Below are 22,693 nucleotides of genomic sequence, written 5' to 3' on the forward strand. Positions count from 1 at the left end.
TGACATTCAGAAGTCCTCCTGCTGCTATAGCAGTAGAACGCGGGTTAGAAGAGACAATGTCAGGCTCCAAGCAGTCTTACTGATCCTGGCTCAGCTCTGCTGCATTTGGGGAGGCAAGACTCAAACTTGCATATTTCCTAACAGAAACTAAGATGGTTTTGGTTCTGATTCCTTGCTCTTCTTACCTTTATAAGCATAGGGATGCTATGTTTGCGGTCAAATGGTACATGCCATATATATATATATATATATATATATTTTTAATCAAACTGTTAACACATAGGAAATGGCTGCCTTTGCGTGAGGGCCAGTTTAACATTTTTGAGTGGAGGAGCTTCCTTGCAAACACCCTCAAGGTATTCAGTCCAAATGTACCTCTCCAGGGCTGCGGTCTGGGTGGTGGGTGGGACCCAGTTTTGCTAATTTACGGCAGGGGTCAGCTGTGTATAACTGGTGGATGTCTCTAATGTCACTGAGAAGCACCTCTCCACAATTCCCAGAACAGTACAGCTTTTAAAAAAATAAAATAAAAAATATCATTTTATTTTGTCAGTAAGGTAACAGAGAAGGGGAAAAAACCAAATGTACACAAGCTCCACTTTTAAAAATAAAAAGGGAGTGTTTCTCCTGAAACATGGGGAGAAGTGACTGCACCAGCATTCAGTTTGCACCAGCATTACACATTTCCATTGGTAGCAAATCATTCTCACTGTGGGGCTTAGGGGCCACTCGGAGCTCTATTTTACTGCTAGCCTTTTCTTTATGTACTACTGTATTTAGCTACGGAATGTTCCACAGTTGTGAATGTCTCTTGAAGTTCTAGGAAAACACAAAATATTTTTTCTTCTTGGGGCATGGTGTGTTTACTACTTAGTTCAGTACTAAAGTGAAACTGTTAATAAGCAGTTCTTCAAAATAAATTTTGTTTTGCAACTCATGAAGTTTTCTCGTGCATGATGTAATTTATTTATGTTTAGTAAAAGTTTTGCAGCAGAGCTAGTAGTATTTTTTTATCATCAACGAAATGGCTGCTTTTCGCTTGAATTGGCAAGCAGTTGTCTTTATTCATGAAGAGATTTAAAATGCTTCAGATTGTCTCCATCTCTTTAAAAATAGGAATGTTCCTCCCTATCATGAAATCACTTAGTGATTAGAAAAGTCCTAAGTACCTTGCATACATGATCTCTGTTAGCTTTACAAAATAAGATAGACCGGTCTTGTCACCCTCATATTGTCACCCTTGTCACCCTCATATTGTCAATGGCCGACACAAACTGTTAGGCAGCTTGCATAAGTTCAGACTTGACTAGGTAGTCTAACAGCATATATGAAATACAGTGGTACCTCAGGTTACATATGCTTCAGGTTACAGGCTCCGCTAACCCAGAAATAGTACCTCAGGTTAAGAACTTTGCTTCAGGATGAGAACAGAAATTGTGCTCCGGCGGCGCGGCAGCAGCAGGAGGCCCCATTAGCTAAAGTGGTGCTTCAGGTTAAGAACAGTTTCAGGTTAAGAACAGACCTCCAGAACGAATTAAGTACTTAACCCGAGGTAGCACTGTAAATTAAAAAATTGTCCAGTAGCACCTTAGAGACCAACTAAGTTTGTTCTGGGGATAAGCTTTCGTGTGCATTCACACTTCTTCAGATACACTGAAACAGAAGTCACCAGACCCCTATATATAGTGGGAGGGTGGGGTGGGTTTTTTTTTTCCAGAAGGGTAGTAGGAGATGGGTGATTGACTCATATATCAAGTATTTGGTAGCACTCTTAAGTATGTGAGCATGTTCCTGCTTGCCCTGCTCTGAACGACTGCAGCTGCAATTTAGCTGAGTATCTGTACCTCTGTGTGAAGGTGTTACTTATGACTATCATTTAAAGGCAGTACCGTATGAGGCTGTGGAAGAGCTGAACTAGTGTTTGATGTCAGTAATGGCCTGGATGAGAGCCAGTGAACTGTCCTGTGAGTAGATGGTTCTCCACTTCAGGGAGATGATAGTCAGTTCTGGATGAAGTTGCACTATCGCTTAAGAAAGAGATTCACACCTTGGTAACGGCCCTCAATCTAAGCCCAGGTGACCTCTGTAGCACTCAGTAGTACCTTTCGCCAGTTTGGGCTGAAGTGTCAGTGACCACCTTTCATAGGCAGATAGTCTGGCCATGATTATCCATGCTCTGGCAACATCCTATCTGGTTTACTCCAATGCACAATACACAGGGTTTCCTCTGAAAAAGGTTAATGCAGAATGCAGCAGTCAGAGTTTTGATGGGCATTGCTCACATTGTGTATTATCTCTTCACTGATTGCATATTCATTTCTAGGCCCAGTTCAAAGCTAGTAGCTACTACTAAACTTTAAATACCTAATTGGCTTGGGACCCAAGGACTTAAAAGAGCATCTCCTCCCATACCTGCTTGCCCACACTATAATGTCATTGACCAAAGCCTTTCTACAAACGCCACCTCCATTAGAGTAGAGGTTTGTTTCAGTGGGCAAACTGAAGGGCAGGGCTTTTCTGGCAACCCGGGCAGTGCAGTAAGCTTCCCTAGAGTGGTACACTTGAAGCCAATTTTGCTGCTTCGATGCTGTGCAATAACTTCTATTCACCCAGATAAATTCAAATCTCTTGATTTTGAATTCTACTTTTATATGTTCATTGTTTTGCATGCTTTTTTATTATTTTGTAAATGTCTTGGTCATTGACAAGTTGCAGTGTATATGATTTTTAAAATAAATACATTAAAATACATTATAATTCTAAAAATTCTTTACAGGACTCCAAATGGATAGAAGAAAAGCAGGGGCTTATCAGGACAAACCAAGAACTGCTAGAAAAGGTGGGTGAAATAAATGGTGCCTTCAATGCTTCCAGTACTGATTACAACAGCATCCTTTGTGCTGAGTAACTCAAGTTTTTACATTGATAATTTTGTTTTCTAAAAGTGTGTGATTAATACAAACACTGTTTTTGTTTATTAAATTCATGTCCTTCTCTTTCCTCAAAGAAGCTGGGTTTCACTAGCCAAAATGAAACTATTAAGAGCCTTCAGGGAAAAAAAATATATATAGCATGTAGTAGGCAGTAAGGGAGAGGATAACTGGATTGTTTTAATGATAAAACTCTTTGGGTTCTGTCAGTCAACCAGCTGCAAATCCACCTAACAGTTACCTTGTTCAACTAACATTTTACCAGCTTCCTCACAAGAATATCATAGGGGACTTTGTCCAAATCCTTACTGAAATAAAGATACACTATGACCACGGCATTCCCCTAATCCACCAACCTTGTAACTCCATCAAACAAGAAATGAGATTAATCTGGCATGACTTATTTTTTAGAAGCCCATGTTGGGTTTTGGTTATCACAGCATCTTTTTCTTAGCGCTCACAGACCGACTGTTTGAATTATCTGTTCTAGGACCTTTCCAGGTATTGACGTCAAGTTCATAGGTCAGTGGTTACCTGGGTCTTCTCTCCCCGCCCCACCTTTTGAAGATGGGGACAACATTTGCCCACCTCCAGTCTGCAGGGACCTCACCTATTCTCCAAGAATTCTTAAAGATTATAGACAGAGGCTCTGAGATTACATTCGCAAGCTCCGTTAGTACCCTTTGATGCAGCTCACCAGGCCCTGGAGATTTGAATTCGTTTAAAGTAGCCTGGTGTTCCCTTACCACCTCTTTTCCTATATTGGGCTGCAGCTCCCTCCTTGCATCATTTATTCTGTTATCACCAGGTTGGGTACTGCTTTCCTTTTAGGCAAAGTAGGTGTTGAATAGTTCCGCCTTTTCTCTTTCTTCTCCATGCAGAGGACCTACCACTTTCCTTTTCTTCCTCTTGCTTCAGACATAACTGAAGAAACCTTTTTTATTATTTTTAACCTCTTGCAATCCTGAGTTCATTCTGAGCTTTGGCCCGCCTGACCTTCTCCCTGTAACTGTTGGGTACTCATATATACTCCTCCTTTGTGATTTCCCCTTTCTTCCATTTCTTATACATGCCCTTCTTACATCTCACCTCCCCTCACCTCACCTCACCTCATCTCATCTCATCTGTAAGCTCCTTATGCAGCCACACCAGTTTATTTAGATGCCTCCCACTTTTCTATCTTGTTGGAATTGCCTGTCTTTGTGTCTTCAATATTTCATTTTTAAGAAACTCCCATCCATTTTGGACTCCTCCCTATTTCTGACTGTGGAATCTCACCCAGTAGTTCCTTAAGCTTTTTGAAATGAACCTTCTTAAAGTCCAAATGCATGCCTGACTACACTCAGGTTTCCCTTGCCCCTCTATATCATGAAACCCAAGATGACATGATCACTTCCTCCCAATATTCCCAATACTTCCACTTGGTCAATCAGTTCCTGCCTGTTGGTGAGGACCAGGTCCATAATCTTCTTCCACCTCCTGGGAAAAGAAAGTGTCAGCAATGGAGGAATTTGTTGGACCTTACTTTCTTGGTAGAGTGAGTTCCAACAGATAGGGGTAGTTGAAGTCTCCCATGATTACTGTTGTTGGCGGCAGCATCTGTCTGTCCCAAGAGACAATGGAGTGTGCCTCGGGGGGTAAAGGCAAACTGCTGGAGAATCACACTGCTTGCTGTGGCTGCAGAGACTGGTACAGTGGTGCCTCGCAAGACGAAATTAATTCGTTCCGCGAGTTTTTTCGTCTAGCGAATTTTTCGTCTTGCGAAGCACGGTGTCAGAAAAGTTTTGGAAAAGCTTCAAAAATCACCAAAAACCACAAAAAAGGCTACCACACCGCGTTCTATGAGTTGCTCCTCAAAGTCAAGTCGCAACTGTATTAACGGTGTTAAGAAAAAGGAAACAAACTTGCAAAAAACGCAAGACGTTTTCGTCTTGCGAAGCAAGCCCATAGAGAAATTCGTCTTGCGAAGCAGCTCAAAAACCGCAAAACCCTTTCGTCTAGCGAGTTTTTCGTCTTGCGAGGCATTCGTCTTGCGGGGCACCACTGTAACTCGTAACAGCTGCCTCGTGTGTTCTTTTTGCAGTGTTAGCAGCACCAAATTGGCTTCTTTGGGGTGCAAGCCTGGGAAGTATGTATGGAGGTCCTGGGCTGCTAGATCTCTCCTGCTTGAGGTTTTTAAGCAGAGGTTGGATGACCAGCTGTCATGGATGTTTTAGCTGAGATTCCTGTATTGTAGGGGGTTGGACTAGATGACCCTTGGGTCCCTTCCAACTCCTAGGATTCTATTAATTCCTTTTTGAATGTTTGGTAATCTGCTGCAGGAAGGCATCACCCAAATCTTCAGTCTGGCTTGGAGGTCTGTGTTACTCCTCTCTTCCTGTTTGGTCTGTTCCATTTGAATAGGTTATACTCCTCAATTTCTACATTCTAGTCATGAACCTCATCCCACCAGGTTTCAGTGAAGCCTATTAGGTCATCTTTGCCATCCTGCATTAAGAATTTCAATTTGCCTTGCACATTTCCCATACTCTGTGCATTAGTACAGAGACAAGTGAAGCCATGAGTCATTCTCTACAGATGCTTCTGTCTTATAGTTTCTAGTCCTTTAGCAGGTTTTTGGAGTACCGTCTCAGTTTCCTGTGCATCAGTGAAGCAGTTATCCCCAGTACCAGGTGTCCCCCTGTTGTTTGTAGTATTGTCTCCCTCCTGCTCAGGATTTGTTTTAAAGCTCTCCTGATCAGGTTCAGTTCTTGTTGGAAGTAGGCAAACAGGATATGAAGACAACAGCCCTCTCTGGTAGATCACTTGGCAGCTCATATTCAGTGACTTACTGTTTCTCACCATAGAGTTTGCATATACCCATCCTGACCATTAACTAGTTTCCTCTATTCCAACCACTTGCTTTTTAATGGCTCACTCCTAACTGCAGACTATTTGTGAATTAAAAGCATCCATCCCAATAATGATCCTCAGGAACTTCACTTCCTCCACCTACCATTGTAAGAACGTTGTAAGAACTGTCCGATTAGTCCCAATAACTGCTTCCCAATACCTGATCCACAAGAGGACCTTTGCTCTTATCTCATAACTGCTAAGTTTACTTGGGAAATCTTTGGTGAGGGACTTTGTCAAAAGCTTTTTGAAAGTACAAATAACGGAATATCCACTTGATCACCCTTGAAGAACTCTAAAACTTTACTGAGACAGGACTTACCTTTGCAAATACCACTTTGGCCTTGTTCTTCTATATTCTTTATAATTTTATTTTTAAGCACGCTTTCCAGCAATTTACCCAGGACTGATGTTATGCTAACCATCCTGAAGTTTCCTGGATCCCATTCCCTTTCTAAAACAAATCTTCCTGCATTCCTTACAAGGGGTACTCATGGGCTGACTTTTTTAAAGAGCAAAAACCTTTAAAATGCACACATTTTACAGAAAGGCTTACAAGGTTGTCCTAAGACTGCCTCTTTATTCCTTTTAGCATTTGTAACATTTTCAGCTGCTTTAAACATGGTAAACAAATACCTTTCAAGGGGCTTCCAGGAAGTGGCTGTTGTGCAGCCCCTCCCTGTGGAATTGTGCTGGGGGGGGGATGGCTGCTTCCATCTGCACATGGGGGGTGTTTAAATGTGCCTAGAGACGAAACAAGCCCCTAATGACAATTGTTGGTACAGTACATATCATTCTGTGGTGAAAAGAATCAGCATGTGTTTTGCACCAGATTTGACCTTTGTGGAGAGCCTTACCTCCAGTAGTTTTTATTTCAACATGTTTAGAGACTCTGCAAGATCCATGACCACAATGCCCAATGTTTTCCAACTAAACGTCAGGAAGAACTTTCTGGGGGTAAGAGCTGTTTGGCAGGGGAACAGACTCCCTCGCAAGGTGGTGGCCTCTCCTTCCTTGGAGGTTTTTGATCAGAGGTTGGATGGCCAACTGTCATGGATGCTTTAGTTGAGATTGCTGCATTGCATGAGGTTGGACTAGGTGAACTCTTACCGTTCTGTGAATCTATTTGCCAAGTGCTGCTGAACTGGCATGGAATCCTCCTGTCACAAGGTGTTCATTTCTCTAAAGAGCTATTGTCTTACTCAGCCTAAGTGGGGCTGGCATCTGGAAGATCCAAATTTGCAAGCCCACACTAGTGACTTTTTAGAACTGCGTATGATAGAATTTGGGACGCGGGTGGCGCTGTGGGTTAAACCACAGAGCCTAGGACTTGCTGATCAGAAGGTCGGCGGTTCAAATCCCTGCAACGGGGTGAGGTCCCATTGCTCGGTCCCTGCTCCTGCCAACCTAGCAGTCCGAAAGCACGTCAAAGTGCAAGTAGATAAATAGGTACCGCTCCGGCGGGAAGGTAGATGGCGTTTCCGTGCGCTGCTCTTGTTCGCCAGAAGCTCCTTTGGCCAGTAAAGCGAGATGAGCGCCACCACCCCAGAGTCGGTCACGACTGGACCTAATGGTCAGGGATCCCTTTACCTTTACCTTTATGATAGAATTCACTCTTGCATTTCATTAAGAGGCTTTCCCCCCAGTGGCTTTCATTTCTTTTGCATGCTATAAATATGTTTGCATGAATGTATTCTACTTCTCCCTTGGCTCATAGCCACATGATACTTTTCTCTTAGATCTACAAGATAGAACAAGAAGAAGATCTCCTGAAGAATGAGATGCAGGATGCCAAAGACCAGAATGAGCTGCTGGAGTTCCGAATCCTTGAACTGGAAGTAAGAGATTCCCTGAGTTGTAAACTCACAAATGGAGCAGAACTTGTCATTGAACCCAAGCTGAAATACGTATGACATCCATTAGCATCCATTGCATGTGTAAGGGAAAACTAACTGGATTTTCTGAAATCTGCCGTGATGTTGGGGCAATGAATATAATGCCTCTGCCTTAATGTAGTTTTGGAGAGCATGCTCACTAATTTTGCAAACTGTAACATAGACAATATGTATATTACATATAGTTTGTTCTGGCCAATAAATTTTTTTCTGTGTTTCTGTCTTTTTGTTTGTTTCATTTCCATGACTGCTCCTTTCTTGCATGTGACATTATCTGATACACATACTACCAACTCCCAGCTGGCATTATTTTAATTAACACACCTCTGTGCATTCTGCATGAAATCAAACATTAGGCTGTGACACATCCCTCATCTTAATATTTTTTTTCTTAAGTTTACTTTGTCAGTTTTAAAAGGGAAATTTCTACAGAACTTCTCTTACTTTATGGGAAAAACTATTTACATAAATCTGTTAATGAAGTAACGATGCAGTTTAAAATGAAAGAATCTTAAATAGAAAAAAACATGGTTATCTGAAGAATTTGCATTTTCTTAGCACATTAATTCATTCAGTCTGGTTCCATTGTGTTAAAGGAGTGGATGATATTGTTGCTACATTTTTTTTTGTTTTAAAAATATGCTCCGTTGTAACGGGAGGGGTAAGACTGTTGCATTTTCATACCCATGTGCAGTACATAAACCTAACTAAAAGATCGTTAACAAAAATCATGCTCATTAGGCTATTTGTAATTTCATCTACTGAATATCTCAGAACTCCTGGCATGCACAATCTTCATTCCGCCTCATTCCACCTCAGCCTCACTTTGGAAATGCTTTTGTTCTGCATATTACTTAGATATCAATCTTGTTGGACCTGTTAAAGCAGGGGGTGGGCAAATCTCCATTTCTGTCGAGGGCCATGCTCCTTCAAGGACAAGAGCCAAAAGTGGGTAGAAGAACTCTTTCTATCTCTCTTGCCCTCTGCTCTTCAGCTGGCAAGCCACTGGCAGTAAGGATAATATGCTTTTGCCAGAGGTCTGAACTGAGCACTTCTAGTGTTGCAGAGGGCTTTTGACATCAGGATAAGGGTCCTATCATCCAGTTAAAAGGATATTTGATAGCAGGGCTACGGAGTACCTTCAGCCAAAACAAACAGCTGCGGGATAGATGGGCCAGTGTGCCTGGCAGGAGGATATAGAAGCACCGCAGGTTTATTTTGCAACCTATGAAAATTATCTCCTCCTTGATATCTTGGCAATTCAGCTGTGGATGGAATAGACATGAAAATGAAACCAATGTGAGTGTGGTGTAGTGGTTAAGAGCGGTAGTCTCGTAATCTGGGGAACCGGGTTTGAGTCTCCGCTCCTCCACATGCAGCTGCTGGGTGACCTTGGGCCAGTCACACTTCTTTGAAGTCTCTCAGCCCCACTCACCTCACAGAGTGTTTGTTGTGGGGGAGGAAGGGAAAGGAGAATGTTAGCCGCTTTGAGACTCCTTAAAGGGAGTGAAAGGCGGGATATCAAATCCAAACTCTTCTTCTTCTTCTTCTTCTTCTTCTTCTTCAATGTTTACACTGATTTTTTTACTTCCCTCTTTGCTTTTGCTCACACCCAGTGATGGAGGGGTGGTGAAACCTGTGGCCTTCCAGATGCTGAACTCTTAATTCCAGTCAGTATGCAGGACCACAGGTTCCCGATCCTTGCCTTTTTTTATGGGCTTGCCTATTTAATAGTTAGAAGGTTGGATTATGAGCTGGGAGACCAAGGTTTGAATCCCCACTCAGCCTTTCTTGAAGATCACTGGCCGATTTTGGGCCAGTCACAGTCTCTCAGCCTAACCCACCTCACAGGGTTATTGTGAAGATTAAATGGGGAGGTGGGACTCATGTACACCGCCTTGAGTCCCTCTCAGGAAAAGAGGGTATATAAATGGAGTAAATAAGAATAAGTCAAAGGAGTGGTGCTATCCAGAGTTCATACGCTGCACTACATGGTTGGCAGATCCAGTGTGGGATGTCAAATTAGTCTATTAGTTGGAAATGCAATTAAAGAAACCCCTGTTTCTTTCTGGGTCTGTTCTTGTTACTCTCTCCCCTCACCATTTTGTGTTTGCTGGTATCCATGCCACTTTCTTCACCTCTCGCCTCATAACTGCTTGTGCTCTCTTATCTCTTCCAACCGTTACCCGTTTAATAATTTTGGTTGAAAAGCAGAGTATTAAAAAATCCCGAAACCACCTAAGAACACCATCTATTTCCATGTATAAGGAACCGTCCTTTGCAGCAGCAACTACCCTCTGAAAGCTTAAAGGTAGCCTCACACGGCCTGGGCCTTCCCATCTGTGGACTGCACTGGATATATTTGTGGGAGGGATTCAAATGCATAATGTAAATTATGCATTTGAGCACCTAAAGTTGTTCAAAGTGCTCTGTCATCTAGTGCAATAAATCCACTTCAAAAAGAAGCAGATTTTAGGAAAGTGATAGATATGCATTGAAACGTGTGGGATGAGCAAATAATCACTGGGTGGATGTACAAACAATTCAGAATGAAAATCGGACGTAATCTAACCACCACATGTTTTCTGCAAGCAAATCAGGATGAACGCCCGGTAAATAGGTTGTCTGGAGGAGGCTTCAAAACTACTGTGTAATTAGGGCATATGCTGCAATCACACCATTTGTTTTCATCTATGAGACCTAGATGCTTTTGAAAAACCAAATCAAAACCCAAAAGTTGATGCTTATATTTTAACAAGAGCGATTCATACGAACCTCATTCAAACTGGCCCCTGTGGTTAAGCAGTCACAACGTAATGCCATTTGAGTACTTTTTTGTTACCATGCAGTCATTTGGAAGGTGATTTACCAGAGCCATATATCACAGTTGTGTATATACTGGTCCCTCGATTCCTCCGCAACACTTTGGTGGTGTCATTGTCTGGCTCAGAGTGTCACACAGAAGTGCTTGGACTGGGGATCTTGATTAAAAAAAAAAGTTATGAAAGATAGTTTGTGCTCTAATTGTTGGAAAGCTCCACAAGTTAACTTAATACTTTGCTGCAACATGAGCAGTGTTTGCCTCTACAAGATAGTTCTTATTTTTAAAGCAAAACTAAATTCCTAATGCTTTGGGATACTTGAATGAATTGAAGTGTCATCAAATGCATCTGTGCGTCGCCCTACTGTGCCATTGTTTAAAATTGCTGCTTTCTCTCTCATTTTTTCTCCAGCCAAACCTCTGCTGTTGTTTAAAACTGCTATTATTTTCTCCGTTCCTCCACCCCCACTCTAGTCAAACTTTTGCTATTGTTTAAAGCAGCCACTTCGCTCCCTCTTCCATTCCTCAACTGCCTCATGAGAGAGAGAGAAAGGGCACAGAGCTCTCAAATATTCCATAGTATGTTATTCAAACTGCCATTTCCCTCTCAGGTTTCTACATCCATGCTGTGCTCAAACCTTGCTTTAAACCACCACTTCCCCCCTCTTTCCAATGTTCTTGCTCCCATTCCATGATCAGAGCCCTGGTGCAACCTTCCTCCCCCAACCCCACCAACTTCATGCAAATTCAGGATTGTGATGCAGCACTACAGTGCAATGACAGCCGTATATTTTTAATTGCATGCAAACACATACATAAGGAAGATGTAACAGGACTCCTATGGGGATGATAAGGATGGTGGTGAATTTGCACGGCTGCTGCTGCTGTAATTTGAAGTCTCACCGCTCAAGCTGTTTCTGCTGCATACTAAGCAATATGGAAAATCTGTTTGGGCCATTATTTTCTGGTTGCATTTCTGCATGGGGAGATTGGGGGTAGGTCTCTCAAGTCTGCTTCTCTAAGAATCACTCACTGCAAGCCGAAACTAATGCCTGAGCTTCAGTTAAATGCACGGTCTCTCTTAACTGGGTGGATATTGGATCCAATCTGAGCATTACTGTCCTGTGTCAACTCAGAAGCTGGACTGTTAAAAAAACAACAACCCTACAACCTTGTTGGCTGCTTTGTGAGCAGCACCAGTTAACCAAGTTTGCATGTCTCACCCTCTACCCCTTCACCCCCACCCCCACTCTTCAATCAACACTTGCATTTCCTTTATCACAAAGTTGCAGGCAAAGGAAAGTGTAAAGCAGAGTGTGACGTTAACATATGAGAGTGCTGGAGGTGAAATAGTTAAACATGTTACCCAATCAGAACCCAGGGGGTGGAGTCAGAGGGACTATAAAACCAGCTCTGGGAGGGGCGAAGGGAAGAGTTCGTTGGGAGTTGGGTGGTTGGTTGGAGTGGGAGTGAATTGGGATAGAGTCTGTGGGTAGGTTGAGTTAGTGTAGCAAATAAGCTGAGACAGGAACAGTTAGGAGCTAGGAAGACAAGTAAATATCTGAGAGGTGGTTTAGTGAGTGAGAGCAGGTAGCAGAAGTTATAGGTCTGGATAGGCACCCCATGACTATAATTGACCGATACCGTTTATGAAACCACACACTTGTTAAACTGCAATAAATAAACAGAAGCTTATGTTCCAATTTAACCCCGACTGGACTCAGTATTGTACTAGGTAGGGCCTGGGTGGTGGCAGCGAGAAATAAAGTGGTGGCACAGGGATCAATAGACGGTGAAATGTCCGGGGACCCTGTGTTATCGCTACACAGAGGTTTTCAACCTTTTTGAGTCCATGGCTCCCTTGACCAACTCCATTCTTTCTGTGGCACCCCTGTGGGGCACAGGAGCCCAGTTAGGTCACCCCTTGCCTGCAGAGCTGGCAGCCCCTCACCCCTTTTTCAAACACCCTTCCTTGCGGAGTTTGAAGTCACCTTCTGTTTCAGTGTATCTGAAGAAGTGTGCATGCACACGAAAGCTCATACCCAGAACAAACTTAGTTGGTATCTAAGGTGCTACTGGGCAATTTTTTTATTTATTGAAAGAGATTGTGTTCTTATAACAGTAGAGAATCTTACATTGCACATCAGGGAAGGACTGACCTTGCGATGCATTTTGGTATATTTTTCGTACACAAAATCCAGTATTTGTTCATTTAACTTGACTTGAATGATTTGTAGAATAGAAGTTTGGTATCTTTTATAAACACCTATTCTATTTTGAACAAAATCTTCCCTTAGGAGAGAGAACGAAGGTCGCCAGCTTTTAACCTCCATATAACTGCATTCCCTGAAAACAATGGAAGTGCACTTCAACTGTTTTGTCATCACGAGGGAATAAAGGTAGATGGAAATTTGTTGGTTATTGTGCAGCATCTTTCAAGGTGGTCTGTGGGCCACCAGACTTGATGCGATGGCAGCAGTGGCATTTGTGTGGTCAAATCTCTTTCCTGTTAGTTCTCACAAAGCAGAAAGTGGGGTCTAAACACTAAAGGGGATGCATAGATGTGAGGAGGGACCTCTTCTCCAGCCAGAGCTCTGCTTACCTCTAGAATCAGAGCTGTATTAAGGGGAAAGTGGCTTTGGTGATGAGCCAGGGAGGAGGTAAGATGGGGAGCAGGTTCAGCTTTCCTCATCTGCATTCCACCTTTGAAATTAAAATCGGATGGATACCCTCTGCTTTCTAGGTGTGGGTGGGGGACACACCATTTAAACAAACATAACTGCCACCATGACATCTAGTTTCGCCTTGTAAACCTATGCAGTTCCTACCCTTATGCGTAATTATACGGAAAGATCAGTCTCCACGACCCTGTGGAAATTCCACCTAAGATCTCAAGACGGTTTCCACATCTTCCTGCACACTTCGTATGAATTCCCAACCTTATTATTCTCATCTCATCTTATTACCCCTAATTTTGTTTTACACGAAGCATTCTTTCTTTGACTATGAATAGAAAATGGGTGTAATGTTGCCTAGTCCATTAAACCTGGTATTCTTAGGCAAAAACCTTTAATGCTGTTCAGTGTTACTAGTAGCGGTATGATTTGGTGTGAAAAGAGCTATTTCAGTTCAATATTATTTTCAGTGTCTAATCAAATGAGTAAATAGCAACAGACTATATGATATAATCAGTAGTATTTCTGGCATTGTACTGTTTCATTATTAACTTTGATAACTGTTCTTACCTAAATTTCCTGTGACTGAGAGGAAATTGGGTTCTCCCTTTTTTTAAGATGATGGCAGTTTTGCAATTGCTGGAGTCAGAATGTCTTCCATGGTGTTGTTTCTCCAGCCTAGTTAATGTGAAAGAATTTGTAACAGTTAAAAACTAACACAAATACATGATTTAATTCTTGATTAAAAGATAAATGTTGAAATTTCTTTTCCAGGATGTGAATATTTCTGAACTTATGAAGAAGCTAGATATCCTTGGTGATAATGGGGTAGCTAATGTATTTATTTAAGTAGTTCCAATTGCATATTTGTGAAAGGGACACTATCTGTAATAGCATGCCACCAGGGATGTCGCGATGGAGGGTGGGCAGCACATGCCTCTGTGTTACGCTGTGATCTTACGCATTCCCCCACCCCGACTCACTGGGTCTCCCGTCATGACAGCTTGAATTTTAAAATGCGAATTTAAAGTGCTTGAGTATGTTTCAAATACATTCCAGATATATAACTGGAAATACTGTTTCAAGATGAAGTTATTAATATTAAGCCATTGGGATCATGAAAACAAATAAAACACCCCACCCATTCTTTGTTCTTGTTTTGCTTCAGTTATTTTGGTTTTAAGTTTATCTGTTGGGATTTTCTTCAAGTTGTTTTAATGTCAGACAGCTAAAATTTTGGAACAGGAGTACTGTAGAATTGATGCAGAGGGCTCACCAACTGTAGGTTGAGCTCCGTTGTGTTCTTGAAAAATGTGTGCAAATTGAACCGATAGCATGCATCTAACCCAGTCTTCCTCAACCTCGGCCCTCCAGATGTTTTCAGACTACAATTCCCATCATCCCTGACCACTGGTCCTGCTAGCTAGGGATCATGGGAGTTGTAGGCCAAAAACATCTGGAGGGCCAAGGTTGAGGAAGCCTTATCTAATAAATTAAGTGGCAGCCCTCTAGTCAATTCTCTCTCATATAGCTCAGTATTTGAAGCAGTTCATCCCCTTTCCATTAAGAAAAGGCATTTACTTTATCATTGTGCAGCTCCTGTCACCAGAAGGGCACTGGCTTGTGCTGATCTGCCAGAATGCAAGAGTGAGATACCTGCAGGATAACAGCTCAGGTCATAGGAGCCAACTCCTAGGGGCCGAGGTCCCTTCGGCCCACCCAATAAAATATTTGAGGGGGCCACCACCCCCAGTTGATGGGCATTGCCATTCAAATGGTGGGTGGGTGCCAAATCTTGTAATCAATTATATGGGGCAGGGTTTACCTGGGCTCCCCCTAATATTTTATTGAAGTTGGCACTCCTGGCTCAGGTAGTGCAGGAGACCAGGCTTAGACAAGAGGCCCCAAAGTTGGAGAAGATTGAAGTGTTAACATGATTTCTGCAGTGTAACCTTTTATCATGTAATTGAGCAGGATTGGGGGGTGGATAATGTAAATCAGAATATTATTACTTTAATGACCATCAGAAGCCTAAAGTTATACAAGAGACTAACCTTACAGAGTGTGCTGTAACGCCTAACCTTACAATGATTGGAATGTTAATTAAACTGAGGACAGAAAGCAAAGTTTCAGGATTTTTGCTAGGGGTAGATCAAGAATTGAAAGCTGGCTTGGGTGTTCAACTATGCAAGCAGAATTAAAGTTTGGCACAGCGTATCTTGAACAGCCTGCCAGCCTCAATGCTGCTTCCATGCCACAGCCCTGGGACATCCTGTGCCACAATTCTGATGGAAAATTAAGGGATTATTTGAAAAGCAAAACTTCAGAACGCAGCTGCTGGAGGGCAGAAGCCCTAGTCTGCCCACTGCAGAGACCCCTCATACCCTATCAGGAGGAGGGCATTGCCCCAAATAACCCAATAACAGTTTTTCCAGGAGCAGCTTTTCAGTTTGATTGTTTGTGAGCATTCCCTTCGAGTACTCACAAAACCTGGGCGATTTTCGTGTGTTCTTTAAGGCTTGCAAAAATATACCCATTTTGGAGCTTCTTTTTCTTTGTCAGGGTGAGGGGCCAGAATCAAGGGAGCAGACGTCCTGCTTGGCTTGAGCGAGTTTGCCATTTGTTACCTCTTCAATATTGAGGATTAGGGCATAAGTAGGGTGGCGCTGTGGTGTAAACCACTGAGCCTAGGGCTTGCTGATCGGAAGGTCGGCAGTTTGAATCCCTGCAAAAGGTTTAGCTCCCATTACTCAGTCCCAGCTCCTGCCAACCTAGCAGTTCGAAAGCACGTCAAAGTGCAAGTAGATAAATAGGTACCGCTCCAGCGGGAAGGTAAATGGCATTTCCATGCCCTGCTCTGGTTTCGCCGGAAGCGGCTTAGTCATGCTGCCCACATGGCCCAGACTCCACTGTCAGGGGTCCTTTACTTTTACCTTTAGGGCATAAGTAGATGCTGTCCTCTGCTGACATCTGCCACTCTGAGCTGCAGGATACTGCCTGATCTCCCTTAGGCCCAGTTCTCAGAGTCAAGCTCTCAAGGGGCCTAGCAACCCAATCCTGAGTTCACTTTGCTCATATGCAGCACAATCCTATGCATATCTACTCAGAAGTAAGCCCTGTTGGGTTAAATGGGATTTACTCCCAGGTAAGTACGTATAGGATTGCAGCCTACATGATCCTACTGAAAAGTAATGATTTGCAACTTTACAGTATACTCCTAAGGTTGTTGCAATTCCTGGCAGTTTCTGGCAATTTGCCTTTGCCAAACTTTTTAAACGAAAGGGAAGTTGGTGTGCTCCGTAATGCTTGCTGCAGCATGTACTCTGCTTATTTTAATTTGATGGATTTCTGCTACAATGTAAAATACACTGAACTTCTTGTGTTTTAGAATTTGAGGAATGAAGAACAGGTTGCGATAATTCAGGCGGGGACTGTACTTTCTCTCTGTGAAAAGGTAGAGTTCTGTGAAGAATTGCTTCTCTTAGGCATGAATTTCATCCATCCCACAAAAGCAGTGCTCTCTGCACAATTCTGTTTAAATCTGTAGCTCTGCTCATAAAAGTATTGAATGTACAAGCCTTTTTTGAAAACACTTCCTGCATAAGAACAGCAAGCTAAATTCCTAGTGGAACTTAATAGTAATATGTCCTCACTGACTGAGTTGTCCGTGTAACCACAACGGGTGTCGTGTGCATCTGACCCAATAATTGGTATGTGACTAGTGGGGTATTTTATTTTAGTGAGGACTGTACCTCAGAAGAAAGGTTAACGTTAACAGTAGTGGGATGAACAAAACCAATTTACAGCTACTTTAAGGATTGTCAGTAGGGGTGTGTACCACTTAATGAGTGTACAGTCTGTGTACTTGGGTACACAACAGTTGCAATGCATCCCGTCCAACATTCCTCAGGTGAAAATAGGGACATTTATCACTCTCACATCCCATCACTGGGGTGGCTTTTGTGATTCCCTGGAAAATAGGGCTACTTGGAGGGTCCGGAGCTGTACCCCCTGCACAGTTTTCACATGTAACATTCAACAAGTGTAAAATCTCTAGTCTGCACAGATTTGCTGCCAGCGAAAGGAAATGGTTCCCATGGCACTTATTAAATTTGTCGTTGAACCAATTCCCTTTTACTGGCCACAGGTCAAGGCATTGTAGGTCTATTGTACTTTCTGAAACAGTTCCTTACGTTTTGCTATTACATTTGCTAGCATGAGGGCAACTGGACAGCCCAGTCCAGAGAAATCCTGCTATATGCACCTTTTTCTCTGATCCACCAGCTGGAAGCTTTCCTAAATAAAAGAGGATTTGCATATGACAAGGTTTCATCACAACCAGAGGGCACCAAAAATTAGCAATTGAACTTGTTTTTCATCTTCAGCCCTGGAACTGTTATGTAGTTTTTTTTAAAAAAAGTGTGAGGGCATCTCGCCATGTGCAGAAGATTTTGCCTTTACTACCACCATGGCTAACTGAAATAGGGCAAGAGTTTCCAAAAATAGCGAATGTCTTATAGGCACTGTTCAGGTCTAGCACCACCATACTTTTAAACCACATGACTTTCCCCCGGGAATCCTGGGAATTGTAGTTTATTAAGGGTGCTGGAAACTGTAACTTTGTTGGGGTAGACTGCACGACTAATGTTTCCACTCTGGGTACACATGGAATATTCAATAATCATGAGAAGAATAAGCAGACGTATACTGCCAATTGTACATTACATAAAACTCAAAACACAAAGATACATAATTTGTCATTCTGACTTCCATTTAGTCCAGATCCTACATACACCACAATTAGGCCTCTAAGGAGCTCTATAAGGGCCAATGCAGTTACAATGCAAATGAAAATTCAAGTGTTCTTGGAAACTGCCTTTCCCCCCATGAGACACCTTCTAAAACTGTTTGGGGAAAATATTATTACGAAAACATGATTTCAGATGGTTGTTGCCAAGGCTTAGGCCTCTCCTGGGTTTTTCCTGGGTTGGCATTGTGCTGCTATTTCATCCTAGGGCTTTGTAACCTTTTAGATTTTTAGCAGATATGAAGTACATACAATGTTATGTCCCCCAAACTCATTGTACTGGTAGCTTTGTTGGGAAACATATGTTTTTCCCAATTTGGGAAGCATGAGCAATATTTGAATGTAGCCAGTGCTCCCTCATTATAATTAGTCACCGTTTCCAGGTGTCCAAATCAATAGTTCTGTACAAAATTGAGAAAATAATGAAATTTAAGGTAAAGTGCTTTACTTACCTAATGTTTGGCATAAGCTCTGTCTCAAACTGCTGTTTTATTTTGCCCCCATCATTTTTATATAGTGGCTAAAGCAAATAGAGGAAACCGAAGCTGCCCTCACGCAGAAGATGATTGACCTGGAAAATGAAAAGGTAAGAGAAGTATTACTTCATAGCCTTTTAGCTTGGGCAAATAACAGGAACACGGGTGCATGTTGCGTTGGGGTCCCCCCCCCCCCCCCCGCTTGATATAAATGACTGCATGACTGGCACTGTGCATGAACATTATTTTCCCTTGAGCATGGCTTTGTAGTTGGCAAATGCATTAAATTGGCCCAGAAACTAAAGGCATGGCTCTGTAAGTGAATAAAGTCTTTCCCCCACAAAGGCACCTGCACACACCTTCTGTTTCAGAACTAAGTGAAGAAAGGAGGTTTTGCTTGTTTTTTAGAGACTGACTTCTGAGGATATTAAGAGGCGTTTGGGCCCGGTTGCAGTTCTTTTGCTCCCCGGTCACTCACCCGCCTGGGTTCCTTGAACATTTTTTGGTCCAAACCAAAGAAGTGGATTTGCATTGTGCCAACTCTTACTGTTTTTCAGCAAGTTGATTCTGACAATTTCAATGCTGACAATATTAATGCTATTAACAGGTGCAGGAGCAGGCCCTATATCCTAAATTCAGCACTCTCATGTGGCTTTGGCAGTACAGTGGTACCTCTGGTTACATACTTAATTCGTTCCGGAGGTCCGTTCTTAACCTGAAATTGTTCTTAACCTGAAGCACCACTTTAGCTAATGGGGCCTCCCGCTGCTGCTGCGCCACCGGAGCATGATTTCTGTTCTCATCCTGAAGCCATGTTCTTAACCCGAGGTACTATTTCTGGGTTAGCAGAGTCTGTAACCTGAAGTATATGTAACCCGAGGTACCACTGTACTGATCATTCTCATTGCTTTCTCTACTTTCTGATTCCAAGGTTGGACAGTTCCTTATCATGTCATTGCTTGCTATATAGCAGAGTTCCTCTCCCCTGCCCTCCAATATTTATTGTTGTTGTAGGCATCCATCTGTCTTGAGAGACGATGGAGTATGCCTCTGAGGGAGAAGTCTAGCTGGTGTGTTAGCAGCACTGAAGTGAGCTCCCTGGGGTGCAAGCCTGGACAGTGTGTATGGCGGTTCTGGGATGCCCTGGTGACAAGACCTTGGCCTCCCTGATGTGGTCCAAAGGAAAGCAAGAGCAATATGTTTGGCACCAGCTTGGCTGCAGGAGTTGCCAGAAAGAGATATACAAGGTGCCATCCAAGCACCTTAGAGATTCCACTCCGGATTTGTCTAGGGTTTACTCCTTAATCTTTTCTTCTCCCGAAGATGTCCCATAAGGCACTGGAGGTTAGGATCAGAGTTTCCCTTCTCTCCTTCCTAGACCTCTTGGCTACTCTTTCCACAGCTGCCTGAGAATAGACTACAAAGTACAAATCACTTGAATTTAGTATGGATATTAGTTGATCATATCTCTTGAGATTCCAAAGCAGAGCAGGCTCCTACACGACCACCCTTAGTAATGCCCCACATTTGCTCTCTGAGGTGCCATTGTGGAAACCTCCTTTAGAGCCATGGAACGGCTTCACTATGGAATGGAAAACAAGCTAAGGCCTCTGTTCTATTCTGCTTGCAGGCTCCTTGGTACAAGGTGCAAGTGAAAACCCGCTCTTTACTGCTGAATCAAAGCAAACAGCAGTCCACAGAAAATCTGAATTGCCATTTGTTCCACTTCAGCATTAAAGAGCAAGTTTTCCTGGGGAAAGCAGCAGGGCAAAAAAAAAAGTGCTTGGACACAGATCATTAAAGCACAGAGCAAAAGGTAAGTGTGGAAAAGGCCTGGGAGAAGAAAGCTGTAACTGAATGAAGCAGGGCCAATACCTACTCAGTCACTCAGAGCTCGCACCCATACTGCCCTCTGCTGCCCAGGATCTAACTGACCACCATTAAGGAAGCATACCTGTGTCACCCTTAGGTGGGGCAGTTGTGGGGGTGGGGGGGGTTGTCTGAAACCCTTCCACAATTTTTCTGCAGAGTTGGGTGGCCTCTGCAGATGGTAAAGTGGCCCCTTCCTCCTGCACAGGGTGAATGTCTGCACAGCAGACACCGAGTTTAGAAACAAATAGGGAAATCTTTGTCTTTTCTTAGTGCTGAGCTGAAAGTTCTATACCCAGCACTGTTGTCTACCTGCTCCTTGGCGCATGTTATCTCACTTTCTTTTTGGCCTTTGTGGACTAGCTAGCTATGGATACCTGATCTGCCAAGGCTTGTGACATTTTGAGTCAAGCTGATTATTATTATTATTATTACTCAGGACCTGTTCAGTAAACAGAAGGGTTATTTAGAGGAAGAACTTGACTACAGGAAACAAGCTCTGGACCAGGCTTATATGGTAGGAAATCTGTGTGTTTGCTGAAAGTAAAATTCATATGTGTGCATGTATGCTGTCTGTTCTGCTAAATGAAGGACCTAGATACTGCCTAGTTGAGATAGATAAAAAAGGTCAGAACTGTTTTTTAAGGTGTTTTAAGTAGCATATGCAAAGTTTAAACGGATTGCAATACTTACACCGCTTGTGGCAGAGGTTTGAAATTTCTTGTTCTTGTGTTCTTGCAATGGCAGTTCTGGGAGTTGTTACCTCCATTCTTTAAAACTATGATTGCTGGAGTTCAGCTCAAGCTAGTCACATTGATTCTAGTCCTACAGAAATCAAGTTTATTTCTAGGCTTTCCAAGTATGAGGGTAATGCTTTTCTAGAAACTCTTACAAGCTGCCAGGCAACTTTGCTCTCTCAGTTTCAACTGCCAAACAGGTAGACAGAAGAGGCAGAGACTGATCAATTTTCACTTAAAAATGGGGGCACCAGGCTGCTTTTTTGTTTGAGCTTTAACTTTATTCTAATAAGACGCCACTCCGGCCTCAGACAAGTTCTGTGTGGGCCCGGTGGCAGGTTCCACTCATACAATTCGGATCCTGAGTGCAACAAGAACCCTGGTTTCAGAGAATCCTCTCCGTATACAGTGTTGACCAATATGTGTTTACGATATCACAAAAAAGGCTAGCCTATGGTAGGGAATTGCAACAGGAAGAATTTCACTTGAACCAGCTGGTGGACCCTAGCGCTGGACAAAACTGTGTTTCCATTTTCTCAGGACCATTCTTCCCCTGTGAAAATGGACAGTGAATTCTCCTTTCTTTTCTGTGAAAAATGTATAGGAGTGTGTGTGTGTGTGTGTGTGAGAGAGAGAGAGAGAGAGAGAGAGAGAGAGAGAGAGATGTGGGTTGACTTACCTCCCTTGTGGATGAAGTGTTTTGAGGGCAGTATTGTTTCCATGGCCGTCTGTCACAGGAGTGGGAAAGCAGGCTCAAGGAATTCGGGCAGCTGTGGGCAGCATGAGGTGTCACTAATGGTAGCTGACAAAGCTTCTTTGGAAGGGTTAAAAAAAGAGTAAGAAACCCACCCTTGGTCACTGTATTTGGAAAGCAGGGCGAACCAACACCCTACCTTGCAAATTTCTCGTAAATTGGTCGCCCAACTCAAAGTTGGTTAGAGTTTCTATTTGTCCTTCCTCCTGTAATGGGATGGGTGTAAAGCCAGTTAAAGAAATGGCCCAGCATTAATACAAAGGTGGTGGGTGTCCCTTTTTACACTATAGTGGAAGCACAAAGCTTACCGGTCAGAGCCACGATGAAATAGAGAAGCAGGTGCAGTAGCATTTGGTTTGCTATCTTGCTGGCTCAGAGTATGCATTTTGTTTTTCTTTCAAAGCATTTGCTCCCGCTGTTTAAAAAGGCAACCAAAATGACCAAGGGGGTGTAGCAATTCCACCAATAAGGAAAGGTTACAAAGCTTGGCTGGTGATTTAGCCTAGCTCTTTGCCATGCTGTTAGTTCCTAACAGTCTTTCCCTAGCCAAAAACTGTAGAATTGCATTTGTTTGATTGTAATTTAGTGTCTGATCTGTGATCATCATAATAAAGATTGATTGGTTGATTGATTTAAAATTATATTCTACTTTTCACCCCACTTGGGTCTCAAAGGGACTTGGGTAATAAAAACGTGCAGAAATTAAAATATAAATTAAAACTCTGAAGAATAAAACATCAGAAGAGCATTTGTGGTGCAGAGGTCTTCTGAAATAAAATCATTTGCCTTTGGGGCTGACCCTTTGCAGGGATGGTACCTACCTTGTCTCTAATGAGA

The 22,693-nt window shown here is 42.8% G+C and overlaps 2 protein-coding genes across 8 annotated transcripts in view; one reads left to right on the forward strand and one right to left on the reverse strand.

Moving 5' to 3' along the window:
• The window catches only part of WFS1 (wolframin ER transmembrane glycoprotein), a 198,981-nt gene that overhangs the window by 85,591 nt on the left and 90,697 nt on the right, over positions 1-22,693 (reverse strand). The gene's annotated exons all lie outside the window — the stretch shown is intronic.
• The window catches only part of JAKMIP1 (janus kinase and microtubule interacting protein 1), a 96,540-nt gene that overhangs the window by 55,674 nt on the left and 18,173 nt on the right, over positions 1-22,693 (forward strand). For 5 of the 7 annotated variants that reach the window (XR_013990114.1, XM_081019907.1, XM_081019904.1 and 2 more), the window contains exons 12-18: positions 2,777-2,839; positions 7,562-7,660; positions 12,836-12,937; positions 13,988-14,041; positions 16,602-16,667; positions 18,538-18,606; positions 20,805-20,882. Coding sequence is in view for 6 of the 7 variants with exons in the window: in XM_081019907.1 (XP_080876033.1) it covers positions 2,777-2,839; positions 7,562-7,660; positions 12,836-12,937; positions 13,988-14,041; positions 16,602-16,667; positions 18,538-18,606; positions 20,805-20,882 (531 nt within the window). In the remaining variant the exon portion in view is untranslated. The remainder of the gene's footprint in view (positions 1-2,776; positions 2,840-7,561; positions 7,661-12,835; positions 12,938-13,987; positions 14,042-16,601; positions 16,668-18,537; positions 18,607-20,804; positions 20,883-22,693) is intronic. The other 2 variants (XM_081019909.1, XM_081019908.1) reach the window with 2 other exon arrangements.

Source organism: Podarcis pityusensis (genome assembly GCF_964106645.2).
Source record: "Podarcis pityusensis genome assembly, chromosome: 9".
NCBI lineage: Eukaryota > Metazoa > Chordata > Lepidosauria > Squamata > Lacertidae > Podarcis > Podarcis pityusensis.